Source organism: Varanus komodoensis, unplaced genomic scaffold, assembly GCF_004798865.1.
Source record: "Varanus komodoensis strain SLA01 unplaced genomic scaffold, ASM479886v1 scaffold8, whole genome shotgun sequence".
NCBI lineage: Eukaryota > Metazoa > Chordata > Lepidosauria > Squamata > Varanidae > Varanus > Varanus komodoensis.
Genome location: NW_025336481.1, coordinates 18,670,093 through 18,688,787, shown reverse-complemented (window position 1 = coordinate 18,688,787; position 18,695 = coordinate 18,670,093). Strand labels below are relative to the sequence as shown.

At 39.0% G+C, this 18,695-nt stretch overlaps 1 protein-coding gene across 1 annotated transcript in view; it reads right to left on the bottom strand.

The window, feature by feature from the left end:
• Positions 1-18,695, bottom strand: part of MEI1 (meiotic double-stranded break formation protein 1) — a 52,328-nt gene that overhangs the window by 3,685 nt on the left and 29,948 nt on the right. Inside the window, exons 15-26 of the mRNA XM_044455176.1 lie at positions 18,487-18,598; positions 16,723-16,783; positions 16,306-16,403; positions 15,638-15,812; positions 15,401-15,548; positions 14,584-14,865; positions 10,154-10,319; positions 8,945-9,049; positions 7,743-7,853; positions 4,821-5,048; positions 2,180-2,370; positions 1,840-1,921 (exon numbers count right to left, since the gene is read on the bottom strand). Of these exons, the coding sequence (XP_044311111.1) occupies positions 1,840-1,921; positions 2,180-2,370; positions 4,821-5,048; positions 7,743-7,853; positions 8,945-9,049; positions 10,154-10,319; positions 14,584-14,865; positions 15,401-15,548; positions 15,638-15,812; positions 16,306-16,403; positions 16,723-16,783; positions 18,487-18,598 (1,759 nt within the window). The remainder of the gene's footprint in view (positions 1-1,839; positions 1,922-2,179; positions 2,371-4,820; positions 5,049-7,742; positions 7,854-8,944; positions 9,050-10,153; positions 10,320-14,583; positions 14,866-15,400; positions 15,549-15,637; positions 15,813-16,305; positions 16,404-16,722; positions 16,784-18,486; positions 18,599-18,695) is intronic.

Here is an 18,695-nt window from a genome sequence, read left to right as displayed (position 1 = left end):
GAGAGAAACAACCATGCATAGCTTTTTAAAAAGCAACCAAATAGATATTTACTAAGTATATTCATATAGATTCAGGGTTTTCTTTACAACAGGGCTGGAGGACCTGTGGCTCTAGATGTTGCCGGGCAACTCCCCACATTTTAACCATCAACAATGCTGGCTCAAGAGGGCCACGGGTCCCCACTCATGCTTTCTGTCATCAAAAGCTGTAACAAAAGTTCTCCTTACTACAAAATAATTTGTAGTATTAAGGTTTACTATCTTCCTCAACAAGAGCCATTATTGCTGGCCATAATTTAAACTCCTACCCTAATTCATTAACTGGAGGAGTGGGGAAGAGAAAAAATATATAAACTCAGGGAATTAGTCAATATTGAGGTTAGACCATTGGGATATCATTTTGTATGTTATATGAAGTACAAAACTAGCACAGGCTAGGACTAGAAACCTATTTGTTCTTTTAAAATCCATCTAAGCCAGTGTGGTGTAGTGGTTAAGAGCATGGGACTGGGACTCGGGACGACCTGGGTTCTAGTCCCCACTCAGCCATGGAGCCAACTGGGTGACCTTGAGCCAGTCACAGACTCTCAGCCCAACCTACCTCACAGGGTTGTTGTTGTGGGGATAAGATAGAGGAGGAGATGTAAGCTGCCTTGAGCCCTTGTAGGAAAAAGGCAGGATATAAATCGAATAATAATAATAATAATAATAATAATAATAATAATAATAATAATAAATGAACATAGGAAGTGGCCACATACTGAGTCAAGCCAATGACCCATCTAGCTCAGTACTGGCAGCAGTGACTGGCAGCAGCTCTCCAGTTTTTTAGGCAGAACCCTTTCCTATCTGTGTCCAGGAAAGGTGGAATTGGACCTGGAATCTTCCACATAAAAAGTAGGATTATTACTACTATGCTAGAACCCTCTTCTAAATGGAACTTTCTATAAACCTTTTCTTTCTCACACAATTGTCCCTATTGACTAGGGAAATTATCATAATCACCCTGCATGGTATGGATGGATGACAGCCTCTAGCTATTCACCACATTTCCTAACAATATTTCTTTTGCTTGACACTCTTTCTTTCCTCCAACTGATTATATAATGGTTTATGGACTGTCTTGCCTTAATAGTAAAGACAATGGCTCTGCTAGTCACTAGGTTGCTTCAACAATCCCTGTGCTTCTATCTCAAGAGCAAGGATCTTTATACACATACATGCTCCCACCATGCATTTGTGACTTCCAAATCCTGTACCAATTGAATGGAGATTGTACAGAAGCTGTACAAACCACTGCCAAATAACTTCATGTGACATATTTGGTTCATAAGTAACAACAACCCTGAGTATGACATCCTGCTGGTTTGTGGGCAGTCATTGACTTATAGATTGTTGTTAAACCTGCACTGTGGTTTAACTATGGGTTAGGAACCATGAGCAATCCAGGAAGAGTTGCTGTTGGGTTGTGGATTCTTCACTGTGGTTCGGTATGAACCAGGTCATTGACCAAGTGAGGCTTGACTAAAATTCATCGCATTTGGCTTGATATAGCTTGCACTACGGACAGGAGTTTTGCACTGCTTCCTTGGGAACTGAAATGTCATTTCTACAAATGAACACTTCCATTTTGCTTCTCCAGTGTATAGATGATCTCCTCAGCTACTTACTACCCTGATATAAAATAAAGAACACTGGAGGTGCAGCAACTTCTTTTAGGAACTGATAATAAAATTTTTTCTTGCCACTGCTGGTTGAGATATTACACTAATTACTGCAGACAATCCAAAGAAAGCAAAATAATAAACTGGACACAAACTGGGATGTTGAAAGTTATACCAATACTCTGGTTCTTTGAGTGCAGGTATTCCAATAGGACTTCGAGACATCCAACAACACTTTGCGACAGCAAAATGTCTTTCTGTAAATATAAAAGGTGAGGACACTGAATATTGTTCAGGTAAATCCCACTAAAAATATTCATCAGGTTACAAATAGAACATAGAATATTAAAAGTTAAATTTAATTCAATATCCCAGCCTCACCCAGACTCTACTTCTAGCGGCCCCCAGGTAAGTTGAGTTTGAGACTCCTGCTTTAGACTTTGTACTTCAAATAGATCATCATTACTTTTATTGATAATAAATTATTGAAGTATTTGTGATTAATAGACTTTTACCTGTACCAGTAGGTTCTGCAGACAGATAATCAAAGACAGTACATGCCTCATGGCCAATGGATATAAAGCAGCATCTTCTTTTGATTGTGGTAGTTCCTTCCTGTGTTCAACTGAGGGCTGGACAACAAACTTCACAAAGGAGGAATAGAGGTTCTGTCGAAAGAAGGCTCTCAGAAACTGAAGAATGCTGACTGGATATAAAACTATGTATTAGTCTCCTCATCCCATATTTCACAGCAACCATCAATTACCATACTAAAATTCTATACTAAATGTGAACACCTAGAATAATTTTTAATACCTTGGGCATGAGGGGAGAGAATGTTTGGGGGGGAAAAGAAAGAAAGCTCTGATTGAATTGTTTTCTGAATTAGTACTACATCTATGTTATAGCATCACTTAAAGTAATCTATGTAGAGTCCTTTTCAAGCAGTTTAATTTCACATACACACTGTGTGTGAAAAATATGAATCCAAAAAAGGACATAAGAAAGGCAAAAAAATCAAAGTCCAATGTATTACAGTTTTCAAGCTTCTGTCTCCTCTCATTTGGTAACTTATACTGTATTTAAGCATTTCTTTCTTTCTGAAGTCATGTGGGACCCACTGAATTGTCTGGGAGCACTTGATGATCTTGCATTTTTTTTATTTAATTAGTATTTGGATACAGACCACTCGTCCAAAGGAAGGACAGGACAGGGATGGAAGGCACCCAGGCACCCCACTTTTTGCTTGATACACATTTAATACAACTTCAACCCACTTTCTTATAGGAACTGTGCACTCCCGCCAATGAATAGTCATGTCTTTAACCTGAAGATGTACAAACACAATACTTCAACAACTGGCTACAACTTCTGAGCCAGTATTTGCCTAGCACAATTGAATTAAATTTTTCTGACATGACTTGTGGCCTTTATTTCCCATTCCAGTGCTCTTCTAGCTTTAAAGGATGTTGGCAAAGACATCACTTGCCAGAGAATAACATGGACTTCCTCCTCCTCAAGGCAACTGCACTGACGACCTTGTCCACATCCAGACAGATTATATGATGAACCTTTCGGAAAATAATTATAGAGAATTGTTGAGGAAGACAGGATGAAGTGAAAGAAGTCATTCCCAGTACAAAGCATACAGATAGGCCACTGAATTTTCTTTGTTCAGAGGCCTACCTCTCCAAAAACAAAATACTGCCACAAGAATTACAGCTCATTTATCACCTGCATTATTTGTTATGACATTAAGATGAGTGCCACACCTTCTGAGTTCAGAGTAAGGCAATATAGACAAGCAAGCATGCTTTTGTTTCATCCTCATTATTAACAGCTTACTGAAATGAATGGGGCCACTTAACACCTAAACTGTCACTTCTCTTCAGAGGACTAAGGAATAACACAACATTCATGATCTAATTGCAACAGTTTTGTGCTTGCCAGAACTGATGACATCAAATCCTACTGATGAGAAATAATCAGATAGCACCCAATTTTTACCTTAATATTACAATTCAAATTTCACAGGAAGGACTGAGAATAATATCTGTACAGTAAGTTCATCAGTGAATCCTAACCCAGTCATTATATGGTTCACCTCATTTGCAGACTTACAGGATAAACTGTCATTTGGGACACAAAAAGAGGGTTTTACCACTAGGCTTTTCCTAAGTGATAATGTACTATGGCCTTATTCAGACTATTGCAAAATTATCTAACCACAGTGTCCTTTTTTTCCAAATTGGGAAACTATATCTAGTAGGCTTGGGAACAAGCTAGGTCCCTGAACCACATTTTGTAGTTTTCCGTCCTAGCTTGTTCTGAAAATAATAATCATGGCTTTAGACCAGACCTGGGCATTGTACGGCCCGCAGGCCACATCCGGCCCGATGGCTGACCCTGACTGGCCCGCATGAGGTCACTGGCAAATTAAAAGTCAATGCAAATATATATCGTTGTAATACAGATGCAAGCAATACAACTGCACTGCTTTTATTTTGAAGGATCTGCTAAATTGAATTGAATTTATTGCTTTTCATGTAATGTTAATGTTTTTGTGAATATTCATTAAATAGTGTTGTTGTGTGCTCCACATTTTCATTGTATCATTGTAATGTTTCATTTACTGTTTTTATAGAGATATATATTGAGCAGAGCTATAAGTGTATTGGTCCAGCCCTTAACAACTGTCAAAGTTTCTCATGTGGCCCCATAGGAAAATTAATTGCCCACCTTTGCTTTAGACAAAACAGAAACTACCATTAGAGACTTCCTGGTTTGTTTCTACTACAAAGTTAAGGAATGAAGGGGTTGTGTTCATGACCAAAAGGCTCATTTAAATCTTAGCTGAACAAGGCATCTAAATGAGGCATCTGCAATTAACAACATAGATTTAGTAAATAAACTGTGAGTTGTCCTTTGGGAAAAAAAGTTTGTTTTCCATTTATTTGAACTGCACTCTTTCTTTCACAGGTTGTGTACAATTTGAGGATGGTTATTAGTCATAATGGCTGGATGCTGCCCTGATGATTAGAGACAGTATGCCTATGTATGCCAATACACAAGCAGGAGGATGCTATTGCACTCAAGTCCTATTTATGGCTTTATCATAGGCAGCTAGTTGACCACAGAACGCTGAACTAACTGTACCCTTAACCTGATCCAGCATGGCTCTTCTTAGGATAATATTTCTAACCTCTATATTGTAATTATGTTGTTGAGTCAAGAGGGAAGCAGTCAGCAGCCAAGCAGAGCACAAAAGGGCTTCAGTAGATGAAGGGAAAGCAGGATCAGGGGAAGAGGTTGGCATCCAAGTGCAATGGAGAATCTTCTCAAGTAGCTCTAGCAGAGGTGAATTAGAAAGTAACATCACCACCACTGTAAAGAAAAGAAAGCAATGCAAGCAAGAAAGAGGTCACCAAGCCAAATGAAGCTGATAGAAAAACACCTACCCAGAAGATCAGAAATGAATGTCTTTATTAAATACAAATAGGTATTGAATGGTATTTTTTATTTGAAACATGTTTGATTTATATCCTACCTTTTTTCTTACAAAAAAATCAAAGGGCCTTGACTTTCCTCCTCCTGCTCTCAATCTTATCCCCACAACAACAACCCTGTGAGGTAGGTTGGGCTGAAAATTTGTGACTGGCCCAAGATCACCCAGTTGGCTTTGTGGCTGAGCAGGGACTAGAACCCAGACTGCCTGAGTTCCAGTTCCACACTCTTAACCACTATACCACACTGTCTCTCACACTTACCTTCATTGTCAGATAAGGTAGCATAGAAAAGACATCTACATCTCAATTAAAATAAAATACAAAGATAAAAATCTACTTAGTTATGTATTAACATTAGAAGATGCCAAGATGTGTGACACACCATCAAGGATTGTGTCTTTTGCACTGGAAGGACTGCACAACAGAAAAGACCTTGCTCAATGGTTGTCAGATATATCTCCCATGCCCTAATTTGAAGCTTTCAGTGAATGGGCAGGATGATATAGGAGAAGGTAGTCAGTCTCCACAGAAGGCAGTGCAGCTCCAAGTTATTTAGGGCCTTATAGGTAATTAACATTTCTTTGAATCTGTCGACTTTACTGGCAGCAAGAGCAGTTTTCTGAGCAAAGTTATAACATGCCAAGTGTAGGTCATTCCACTCAATAATCAAACCACTGAATTCTGTACTACCTGCACTTTCTGGAACAGTCTCAAAGGAAACCCCACATAGAATGCACTGCAGCAATCTATCCCTGAGGTTACTAATGCATTGTGGCCAGAACAGGTAAGAGACCTAATTTCTGGATTCAAGAACCACCCACCAACATTGTATCCATCTTCTTAGGATTCAGGTTCAAGGTTATCAGCCTTCATTCAGCCCACCACCATTTCCAAGAATAATATAGTGGTTGATAGAATAAAGAGTTTCTGAGAGATCAAAGATAACCAACAGGAAAGGTTGTACTTTCTAGTCACATTCCCACTGAAAGTAATTCTACCAGGCAACAAGGGCTGATTCTGTCCCAAAACCAGGCCTAAAAGCAGATTGGGATAGGTCTATGTGATCAATTTGTCCCATCTAAACTGGAATGAATCTAGATAAATTGTTTTCTACATTTGATTGCATCCCTGCTCCCTGTACACAAGGTAGGAAGATAAAATGTTAACATATCTACAGTTTGTCTCTAGATATTCTTGCAGAAAAATCTAGAACTTCAAGATTATTAAAACCAAGGGGAGCAAATGACCAAAACATCTTAACTTAAGACTAATCAATGCCATTCCTTCTCCAAAGATAGCATTATGTGGTAAAATTCTCCTGTTTAATTTTCCCTATGGATTTCTCTTTGTACCATGACTATTTTACTGAGTGTCTTAATGACACTGGAAAAGAGAAAATGTTTTTTTTTTTAATTAATATATGGTCAGACCTTTCCATGGCAACTGTAAGTACTCTTTTCCCTGTCACTGATAACTCCATATCTTTAGCTGTCCTTGATGGCTAAATGTTTGATCGTGGGTGTTTATTGAGTACAATTGTTTTACCTGTCCAATATATCATTGTACCCCACTTCCAAGCATTAGCACTCAAGCATATTCCTGCTCCCCATCAGATGCCTAGTGAGCTCATAGTGCCATAGGATTTTCCGCAGAGGGGAAAGTCAGCTTTCTACCTCCTTTTCAGATCCAGCTCCGGCTAGGCACAGAAACCTAGCAGGAGGAAGAAAAGATGAGTAATCTCAACCCATTACTTATGCTTTCTTGGCTTATCCACTGAAACACATAATCAGAATGTTACCAACCTGTTTACTATCTATTGTCATGCCTTTGATAAGCAGAGTGACTTGAGACAGTACCTATAGAAATCTTAGCATCAAAATTCTAGATGTTAACCTGTGGACACATCTAGCTCAATCCATAGCCATTTGCTCATATGTCAAACCTGGGCACACTGGTTAGTCTTATATTTTAAAACAGGGAAGGCAATATGGTGCCCATGGGTACCAATGTGCCCCCAGACATGACCAACAAGGTGCTCTAACCTATCCCTTTAAAAAAAAAATAACCCAGTTTTACCACCAGCCAAGAATGCTGTGAAATAGTTTTTGCTGATGCTGAAAACTATGGGCGTTAAAGGAGTTGACTGCAACTCTGCTTTATATAGCCTTATACTTAGCCTTTCTGGCAGGTTACTTGTCCTTTGCCATTTCTCCCATGACAGCCATTTTGCAGTAATGCACAGTACTGTTTCTCAAATTATCAAATCTGTCCAAAATAATTTCCTATCCTGGTATAAGAAACAAGCCAACTTCAAACCATGGTTTATAATCTGAACCTGTTTCCTAAATCATAGTTAAAATTAACCACAATTCCAGATTTGGACATGACAACCAACCACAATTAATTGAAAACAAAACAGTAAGTTCCAATCTTGGTTAATATCTGAACCAAATCACTATGTACCTGTAGTGATTTTGATAGCTTCTCAAAAGACAGAGATAACTAATGTCACAGGAGAGCTGAAAAAAATGTCAAGTCCTGTAACAAACAGAATCCATGTTTAACTTTTTACCTCTTTGCTGACTGGAAGATGTTGTCTGCCAAAGGCTCAAGTACAGGAAGTTTAGGGATGGCTGAAGAATTTCAAGGTCTGTTAGACAGCACTTCCCAGATAAATTGCTGACTGTGTGACAGAAATGCTCAAAATTACATGCCAAACCTTTGGGGATAGACTGTTGATACAGAAACAGCTATATACTAGCTTAGACCACCAATCAACTTAGTGTGCAACATCATTACAGACAATGAAACAGAGCATCTGCTTCTAAACAGAGCCCAACAAATTCCATAATGAGTACAGTCACAGCTGTGCATTGTAATTAGCACATATGCCACATCTTTTCACCAGTATCCACTCAGGAGAATGAATTGTTCTTACACCAGACACTTACAATGGAGAGTATAAGGTTCAAGTTATCTGCAAACCCAGGCTCAAGGAAAAAAATGTTACTGTGAAGAGAAACCTCCATAGCAACCTCACTATCTTTTTAAAGATTTACCCAGCACTTTTACTCACAATCTCTATTTTGTTCAGAGAGACTACCGAAGCAGCAGCTTAGGGATAGCTAAGGCAAGTAAGTTGCTGTTTATACTAGATTACCTAAAACAGCATCAAATCAATAGGTGGTTCTGGTATGCAAGCCAGAGCAAGACCTCTATATATACACAGATGGCTGCCTCCAGTTCAGTGCCTAGCCTGAGTTGGGAAATCTAAAGACCTTGCAATGGAAAGCTCAAGACCCAAAGTGCTGCTACACCCATTCAGAGTTAGAGAACTCCACCCAAAATGTGCATAAAGAACCCCATTTTACACAAGATCAGTTCCTAACACCAAGAAGGAAAGAAAGTAAATTCAGCAGCATTCTTAACACTGATCATCTCCCACTTTTCTGGTGTGGCTCAAGCCTAGGAAAAGAGCTCCCTCTGGCATCCCTGAGGCCGGGAAAGGTGATTTTTGCCAGGATTACAGATGTGGAAGGCAGGGTTAAACCACACTTCCCATGTGCGGTCTCAATGAAAATCAGCCTGCTCCATACTTGATTTTTTTTTAATGACACTATTCAAGTCATGCCTGGTTTTGTCCTTAAAGTCTACAGATAAATCTTTCTTATCCTTTTTATTGTAAGCCATCCAGAGACGAAAGTGATGGATGGCCTAGAAATATCCTAAATAAATAAAACCAAAGATCTAGACCAAGTGAATTTAGAAACTCACCCAGATGGAGCAATCGGAAATCTGTGCTGTCCAGCTCTCTCTCTGTTCCATATCGCAATTGTACCAGGAAGATAAGGTTCAACACAAGTGGCAGAGTCCGGTTTACTGAGGAAGGACATGAAGCAATGGGGAGAATTGCAGGGAAGCAGATTTTGGCTAAATATTAGGGGAAACATCTGCCTTAACATCTGCCAATCTGTCTGACAAGGCCTCAAGAAGAGGTAGACTTTCCTTCATTTAAAGTACTTAGTCCGAGGCTGGGCAGCCATCTTTCAGGAATGCTATAATTTAGGAGTTCGGAACTTTGGAGCAGCTCTTGAGGGGGGCATTCCAGTGGTGAATTGGACTGAAAAGGAACATAATAACCCAAAAATACCAGTATACTTTAACTTAAAGCTCATAATGCCAAAGATCAAGTCTTGGGAGAAGCATTTCTTTCAGAATGGGTAGAAACTGCAAAGACCAGGAAGCCACCAGAGGAAAAGTATGTGGGGGGAAAGGGGTTAGGCCAGGGAAGCTACAGGCATAGCAACTCAAGGAATGCCAGATTTGGGCCTGGGGCATTGCACCACTGCTGCAGTTGAATCTTGCACTGAACAGAAGTTGGACTCAGCGACCTCCAAGACGCTTTTAATATGAGTCATTTGGTGACCCCAACTGATAAAAAATGGTAACTTCTACTTATCTGAGACACAAAAAAGCCATTGGGTCAAGCAGGAAGTGAAGGAAAACTCTACCTATACTTTGTGTATATCCACGTGTTTATGCATACACACAAATGCATGTGCGTGCCCTCACCGCTAACAAGTCTAGAAACTAACCATAAAAAAAACTGTAGGGATGCTGATCCATCTAATTTCAGTGAGCCCTTTTCACATGGCATTTTAAAAGGACACTTCATTATTTAAGTATATAGCAAAACATGTAAAGTGTGACAAACTGGTTTTCAAAAACTCAATTTTCATGATACAGGTACAATAGTCAGATCAGATCAGCTGCACTTCCCTCTCAAGTGAACAGAAAGTGTCTAAATTGGGTTTGATGTCATGTGAAATGGTCCTTACATTTTAATGGTTTTTACACATCATTTCAATAAAATGGTACATCTAAAGCATTTCTCTGTTTTTGTGTGTCTGAAGATCAACTTATGAAGGTATTTGCTATCCAACCATAACTTCTTGTACTTAAAAAAGAACATCTCCTGTTTACCTTGTAAAAAGCTGCTACTATTGTCTACCAGAAGCTTCTGCAAAATCTGTAGAAAATGGCTTCGAAGAAGGTCACAGACATGAACATCCTCTTCTATTTTCAGAAATGACTCTAGTGTAATTAAGATGTTGTGAGCCACTTCACTGGTGCTGGAACAGACTAGATCCTTACAAGAAAAACAAATCAGGCCTCATTTAAGTGGATGTTGCTACTGCTCATTACTGATGTGCAGAACATAAGATTTGAACACCTGACTGGAAGCCAAATTCCAAAATCCTCCATAATCATCATACCACACTGGATCAACACAAAGCATCATAACAAAAAGCAATAAAAATAAATTAGGTAGTTCTTCAGTAAACAGGCTGCACTAAAACTGTGATTTCAATTCACAATTATGGTTTGAAGACTGTCTACTCCCTTCCCCAGAAACCTTCATAGGATTAATTTTTCCCCACTATTACTAGCAGCAAGGAAAGTGCGATTCAAGAATTACTTATAGCAGGATCGTGGGGAGGTGTGTACAGATGTGATCATTAAGCCAGCATCATAAGCAGCCCTCAAGAATGAAAGGGTTGTACACTATGATTTAGCCAGTGCATAGTCATACAATAAAAATGAATTCCTTGCTGTTCCAGACCTCATTCCCATAAGGTTGCTTACATATTTTTTCTGAAAATTTCTGTCTCCAAAAATCTACAGGTTACTTCATCCCACATCATGTAGTGCCTGGATGACCCTGGGCTTACATTCTGTTGTCTAATTTATACACATGCAGACCTACAAAATTCAATTCTCCAAGGACTTTGTCAAACTCAAGGGAGTTAAAAAGTCCCCAAATTTCAAGCCATCATTTACAGTTTTCTTTCTATAAACCAAAACATGTGTGAAGAACAAAACATCCCAAAATTTTCAAAAGAATAGCTATAAGAGATATTTTCAGATTCCAAACAAATGCACAAAAGGAGGTTAGCTAGTCTCTTTTGAAAGTCAAGAGTTTGTTAAAATTTCTAGCAATTAAAATTGAAATCTATTCATGTTTTTTATGTTATTTGAAGTTTTAGGTCAAACTATTGTTATGCAGATCAATGGTAAATAGTCCATGCACTGTTGTGTAGATTTTGCTATGTATTGCAACCAGAAATATTTAATTTTTAAACTACTGGCAATTGTTGAAACCTGAAATCTGTTCTTATGCTGATTTAAATCACCTGCAGGAAACTTATGTTCAAACAAAGCTCTTTCATAGGCACCATTTGCCTTACCCCAAGACTGTTTGTCTGTGGTGACAAAGTCATAACAAATACAACTAATGCTGGGTTTGAAATTTATGGAGGAGTGAAAGCAAATTATTTCTGTAAAACTCATGTATCAAGCAGTTTGATTTATAATCCTGTACCATTCTGGCTGAAAGATGCAATTGCTGTTATTTTTACACTTCAAATATGTATAATATTTAGAATAATGTACTACGATAGATCCCCTTCATGGATCACTGCCTTAACATGGCGAAGGGGCTTGTGTAGCACAATAAATCCAAGAGCTATGCCATGCAGGGGCACCCAAGACAGACAGGTCATAGCAGAGAGGTCTGACAAAAGATTATCCACTGGAGAAGGAAATGGCAACCCACTCCAATACCCTTGCCATGAAAACCCCATGGGCAGTACCCAAAGGCAAAAAGATATGATGCTGGAAGATGAGCCCCTCAGGTTGGAAGGTGTCCAATGTGCTACTGGGGAAGAGCAGAGGGCTAGTACTAGTAGTGCCAGAAAGAATGAAGCGACTGAGTCGAAGCTGAAAGGACACTCCGTTGTGGATGTATCTGGTGGTGAAAGGAGAGTCCAATGCAGGAAAGAATTATACTGCATAGGAACCTGGAATGTAAGATCCATGAATCAAGGCAAGCTGGATGTGGTCAAACATGAGATGACAAGACTGAACATCAACATCTTGGGAATCAGCGAACTAAAACGGACAGAAATGGGTGAATTTAATTCAGATGACCATCAGGTATACTACTGCGGTCAAGAATCCCTCAGAAGAAATGGAGTAGCCTTCATAGTCAATAAAAGAGTAGGAAAAGCAGTACTGGGATACAATCTCCAAAATGACAGAATGATCTCAGTTTGAATCCAAGGCAAATCATTCAACATCACAGTAGTCCAAGTCTATGCCCCAACCACTGGTGCTGAAGAGGCTTTGAAGTTGACCAGTTCTATGAAGGCCCACAACACCTTCTAGAAATAACACCAAAAAATTATGTCCTTATCATCATGGGGGATTGGAATGCTAAAGTAGGAAGCCAACAGGTAACTGGAATAACAAGCAAGTTTGGCCTTGGAGTACAAAACGAAGCAGGGCACAGGCTGGTAGAATTTTGTCAAGAGAATACGAAGGTCATAGCAAACACTCTTTTCCAACAACCCAAGAGATGACTCTACATATGGACATCACCAGATGGTCAACACAGAAATCAGATTGACTATGTGCTCTGCAGCAAAAGATGAAGAAGCTCGATACAGTCAGTAAAAACTAGACCAGGAGCTGACTGTGGCTCAGATCATGAGCTTCTTGTTACAAAATTTAGGCTTAAATTGAAGAAAGTAGGGAAAAGCACTAGGCCACTCAGGTATGACCTAAATCATATTCCTGATGAATATATAGTTGAGGTGACAAAAGAAGAAGGGGACGGCAGAGGATGAGGTGGCTAGATGGAATCACTGAAGCAGTTGGTGTGAGCTTAAGTGGACTACTGGGGATGCTGGAGGACAGGAAGGCCTGGAGCAATGTTGTCCATGGGGTCGTGATGGGTCGGATGCTACTTTGCAACTAGCAACAGCAACAGCTAGGGTAGATGCATATAATGCAAGCATCCTCCTCCACCCCTTGCACCATGGTAAAATCTGTGTGAAACTGGCTTTTGTGAAAACAAAGTGAACTCCTGAAATCCACACAGACAAATATGACACTTAAAGGCGGGTGACTTCCCGCCTTGACTTCTGTAACGTGCTCTACGTGGGGCTACCCTTGAAGACGGTCCGGACACTTCAGTTGGTTCAAAATAGAGCTGCCAGGCTGCTGACGGGGACTGGGCGTTATGGTCACATGACTCCAGTTCTCCGTCAGCTTCACTGGCTTCCCATTGAAGTCCGGGCCCAATTCAAGGTGTTGGTAATGACCTATAAAACCCTAAACGGCTTGGGTCCTGGTTACCTGAAGGAGCGCTTACGTCCATATATGCCCACCCACCCCTTGAGATCAGCGGGAGAGGCCCTTCTCTGGGAACCCTCCGTGAAAGAAATTAGAAGGGTGGGTACTCGGAGGAGGGCTTTCTCTGCGGTGGCGCCTAAGTTATGGAATGCGCTCCCCAGAGAGGTCTGCCTGGCGCCGTCGTTATTTGCTTTTCGGCGCCAGGCGAAGACCTTTTTATTTAAGCGGCATTTTAACTGTTAGTATTATTTGATCTTATCTGGCCAGGGCGGCTTATTTTATATTGTATTTTTTGGATTTTTAATGTTTATATTTATTGTAATTTATATTATAATTACTTTTATTTATTGTTGTAAGCCGCCCCGAGGCTTCGGCGAATGGGGCGGCATAAAAATGTTTTAATAAAATAAATAAATAAATAAATAAATAAATATGACACATCAACATCACTTCAGCTGTATCACCCTAAGCCATTCAAAGGTCTCCTGGCCTCTCAAATGATTTTGTCATTTCTGCATTAATCCACTTCCCAGAACACCTGGAAGAACATCTCTTACTTATCTCAATTCCCACTTTTTCCATGTTGCCTACCCCGTACCCTACCATAAATGTACATCTAAGCATATTTAAGTGAATTAATCATGCATATTCTCTACCTGTTTCCCCTGCCTCAATCTCCCTGCCTTTTGCTGTATTTTAGATTACTCTTTAGAGTAAGTTACCTGTCCTCTTGTGATTTAAGAAGTGTCATGCACATTAATGGTATAAATACTTTCCAAAGATAGTTTAGTGCAGGCTTCCCCAACCTTGTGCCTTCCAAAAGCAGGTGAACTGCAAAACCAAGAATTCCCAGTCAATAGCCCTGCTGGATGGGAATTCTGGGAGTTTCTGTCCATATGCCTCTGAAGGGCATGTAGGTTGGGGAAGGCTGTCTAAGTTGGCAAACCCTTTCAAAAGTCCCATAACCCTTTTCAGAAGACCCATTTCCTTTTAGAGGAATCCACAAGGACTTTGCAAAAGTGATCTTGAAGCAGAACAAAATGGCTAAATAATATAGCTAAGCATGACATGATAGGTATTCTGGAAGACATTCTCGTTTTAAGTCTTAGCAGTAAAAAATCCTTTAAAGACAATGGGTAAAAGAATCATGTAAGGTAATCTATAATACTTAAAGAGTTCTACACACTAATCTTATGTTCATTTAAAAAATTACATACCAGCAACACAAGTAGAGCATTAAGATTGCCCTTTAGCAAGGAAAGCAAACTTCTAAAGTTGTTTAAGCCATCAGAAAAGCTAGCAAAGTCTCTTGTGACATCTTCAGATCCAATTTGACTGTAGTCCTCACAGGAGAACCAGAGTCGGAGGATGTGGTGACCAAATCTTCCCATAAGCTCAGGATAGCGTAAGAAGAATTTAAGTAGTAGAGGATGATGGACATACACCAGACTGAAATCAGATATAATATCTAGGATCCTTCTTATAGCAGAAAGTGAAGCCTGGATTAAGAGAACAGAAGTAGAATCAGAAAAAGCCAGCATGAAATCTGAGTGATCTCTCTTGAGACCAGTGCATAACCTTTCTTTCAACACACTAATATCAAATAATACTGGTAAAAGTAATTATCATAACAACAGTAAGCATTTCAAGACTATATCCAGCTATATAAGAGGAATAAGAAAATATATAAATTTAATGGCTTTAAGAGCAGGTAACAGCAATCTCATAAAAATAAATATTCATCAGTTGCACTAAGTTTCAATCAAATGAAAGAAATTGCATTGAGACTTTTCCTCAATACTGCTGTGCAAAAGGCAGGCACACACGCACACACACACTTCCAGAAAATTGATAGCTATTCCTCCAAAGCAAGACTACTTTGTCATAAAGAAGGATTGGATATTGTGCTACTGGCTATCTGAACTCACTGAATTTTAATTGTCTGGGAAGACCCATCAATAATAAAACCTTCAAAATTTGATGTGTTGGGATTTAAAACGTGCTCCGGGAAACATTTATTGAACTGGTGTTTACCAAATCTAAAGCTTCAGAGTTGTCTTGACAGACTGCCAGAAGGTACAAAACAGTTTTGAAGACATATGGAGGTGGACAATCACCCTGATTCTGGACTGATAGAAGAAAACTTCTTATAGCAGAAAATAATTCTACTTCTGGAACAAATCTGAGAGAAAGATATGAAAAAAAGTTAAATAACTGATCTCATTTACTGATTTAGAACTATGATTCCCCTGTTCATGTTACCGTACTCACCTGTCCTCTTGACTAAAAGCAAAGTAGAAAAGAAGGAGAAGACTGTACTGATGATTACGAAGAGTTTCATCTAAACAGAAGGAACCTGGGGTTTCAGATAACAGGCTGATGCTTTCCAGTACATTGTAGTTTAATTGAGGCAAACTTCTCTGCAAGAGTTCAGATATTTCTTGCTCTAAGGGGATACAGCAACAGGAAAAGACAGAAATAGGAAAGTGCTGGTTGAGAGGCATATTTTCTATTTCTCTTGTCCTTACATCCCCACCCACAGCACCAAATATTACATCCAAAATCCAAACTTCCCTCAGAGTGTCCTACTATTACACTTTGCCCCACAAAACAGAAGAAAATGGAACATCCGTCTCAATTTGTGTCATTTTATCATATGAAACCACTGCCTAGTGTGGTAGTTGCAGCAAACAGCAGTCTTGGTTTCAAAGACAGCCGTTTCATGGACTGAAAAATGAGCTAACCCAGAAGGGAAAAGAACCTCCAGTTTAGATGTAAGGCATGCTACAGAGCCAACATATTGATACCCATATGGGCAACTGCACACACAGTTTATTTTTCCTTACTTCCTACCACTGCTTTTGTTCCCACACATATAACAATATAATGCAAGATTCAAGGAAGCCCTCCCTCTCAGAAAATAATGTTATCAAACTTACCCTCTTGGGGGGAATCCACTGTCCTCTCAGAGAATGAATGAAGACTGAGGCACATATTATAGAGAAAGCTAGAACAAGCTTGATTCAAAGCAGGATTACTTGAAGGAGAAAAGAAATGATACAAAATGAAAATTTGGCAGTATATTCATGGGAAACCATCTATTTTGGTTTAGTAATACTATTTTATAAGCTGTGAAGTTGTCAAGTTATAAGACAGTAATACTTCTACTACCTCACAGGTTTTATTTGGCATCTCCAGAGCATTCAGACATAATCTGGTGTTCTATGAAAATTATAAACATATCAAGCCATCTGAGTGAAGGGGTAAAGTAATAAAATGCAATATAATTTTAAAGGGTAAGCTATGAACAGTAAAAAAGCAGTTAAAAATGAAATTTAATTTTAGTATCCTATTACCTTTGTCCAGTGCAGAATTTGGCCTTCAGCTGCAGATTCAGTTGAATGAAGGAAGATGATGCTAGAGAGAAGGATAATTCTACTTATGCAAAACGTTTCAATTAAAGTTTTCTATAATACAATTTCAGTGCATCTGAAGAGTGACCAGGCAAACCCCACTGAATGAAATACAATAACCATGTCAAAGTTTATTGTACAATTACATTTCTGAGCTTCAGACAACATAACTGCCTCTCTACACAATGGAACAAATTTTTCCACATGCAACTGGTTCACTACTGTATGAAAAGAATGCTTGACCAGAAGGACATCTGATCTGATCCAGCATGGCCTTAACAAGAACACTAAAGCCCCATTTATTGGACTTTGCATTTCTTCCATCACCTCCTTACTAAGTCAAGGACTGAGTCTTTGATACACTCTCTCTTCCCACCCAGAAAACCCTTTCAAAGCAAGCAGATTCTCACACTCAGCCTGAGCAACTTCACTAGGTAATTTTGAATCAGTGAGTTCCTGCTCACCATCTTGCTCCTCTGCCTCCTCCTCAGAATCAGACAACTATAACTAAACAGTCCATAATAAGTGACAGATGGGCCCACTCTCTACAGAAATGTGAAGTACTATTATTATCACATTGCATTTGTATCCTGCCTTTGTTTCTCTTGCCAGGAACCCATCTGCAATCAGCAAGTATAAGTGGCCTTTGCACATTGCTACCAGGTGTAGTCTTAGGCACTACTCTCTCTCGTTCCTAAATATGCAGAGAGCTTTCAAGCAGTGAAATCCCCATACATCTACACTTCAGTATATTTTCACTGCTACCTGTCTGGCTGGTCCCATTTTATCCAGATTTACTTTTTAAACAAACTTTTAATGTGCACTGTCTTTGCCTATTTTTAATCAATATAATCATGCAATAAAACTTATATAAAAGTGTTTGAACACAAATTTAAATATCATTTAAAAAAATACACTGCCCTTCCAAGTCAGCATCATTTTAGCACCACAGTGGGGTGGGTGTAAAGATTGAGTCTCATGTTATTTCTCAGCTAACACACTGTTTTTGTCTACCTTTTAATAAAAGTAATTAATCATGCAATAGGACCTAAATAAAGAGGCATCTTGATGAAAATTTACAATTTATTTAAAGGTAGACAGAAAAAGTTATTTTGACTAGGGCAAACTAAGATGAATTTCCCTTCCCTACCCTATTAGTGGGCTATGTTATGCCCACTAATGCAGATGTTTTATATTGTTATTTTTGTGTTTTAACTTTATGTTTACATTTTACAAACATTTTAACTTAAGGTTATAATTTAATGTTTGTATTTTAACTTAATGTATTTGTATTTTAACTTATTGTTGTAAGCCGCCTCGAGGCTTCGGCGAATGGGGCGGCATAAAAATGTCTTAATAAATAAATAAATAAATAAAATGTTAGCACAGCAGGCTGTACACACAAAAAAAGTGCTAGAACCCCTGAAGTGTGAAAAGTGAATTGGAATCTTGTCTGTAATGTAACAGCAAAAGAGCAATGATTGGTAGCACTAAGAGCCATTAGGCTAGAATCACCCCAAGGAAGGAACATTTGCATTTTGACTGAAGAATAGGATAGCTAAAGGTACACTTACTCTAAAAGATGCTCAGCAATTATTAGGTTTTCTACTGAATGTATTATCTCATTCATATTAAGCAGAAATGCATTCTCGAGTTTCTTTACTTCTGAAAGAAGTATAGATAATATTCTGCACCAATTTTCCTTACCCAGCTTAATAGAGAATCTCTTACGAGCATCTGGCTTAACACTGAATAGGATGTTGAGGGTTGAGATGAAGACCTCCATGAGACCTGGGCGGACAGCCTTTTCAGAATATTTCTGCAGGAAGAACCACAGAAAGTGTTATGCAACTCAGAGGAAAAGTGAAAAACCTTTTAGTGGGCCCGACATGCTTCTAACTCCAAGGCAATTTGAA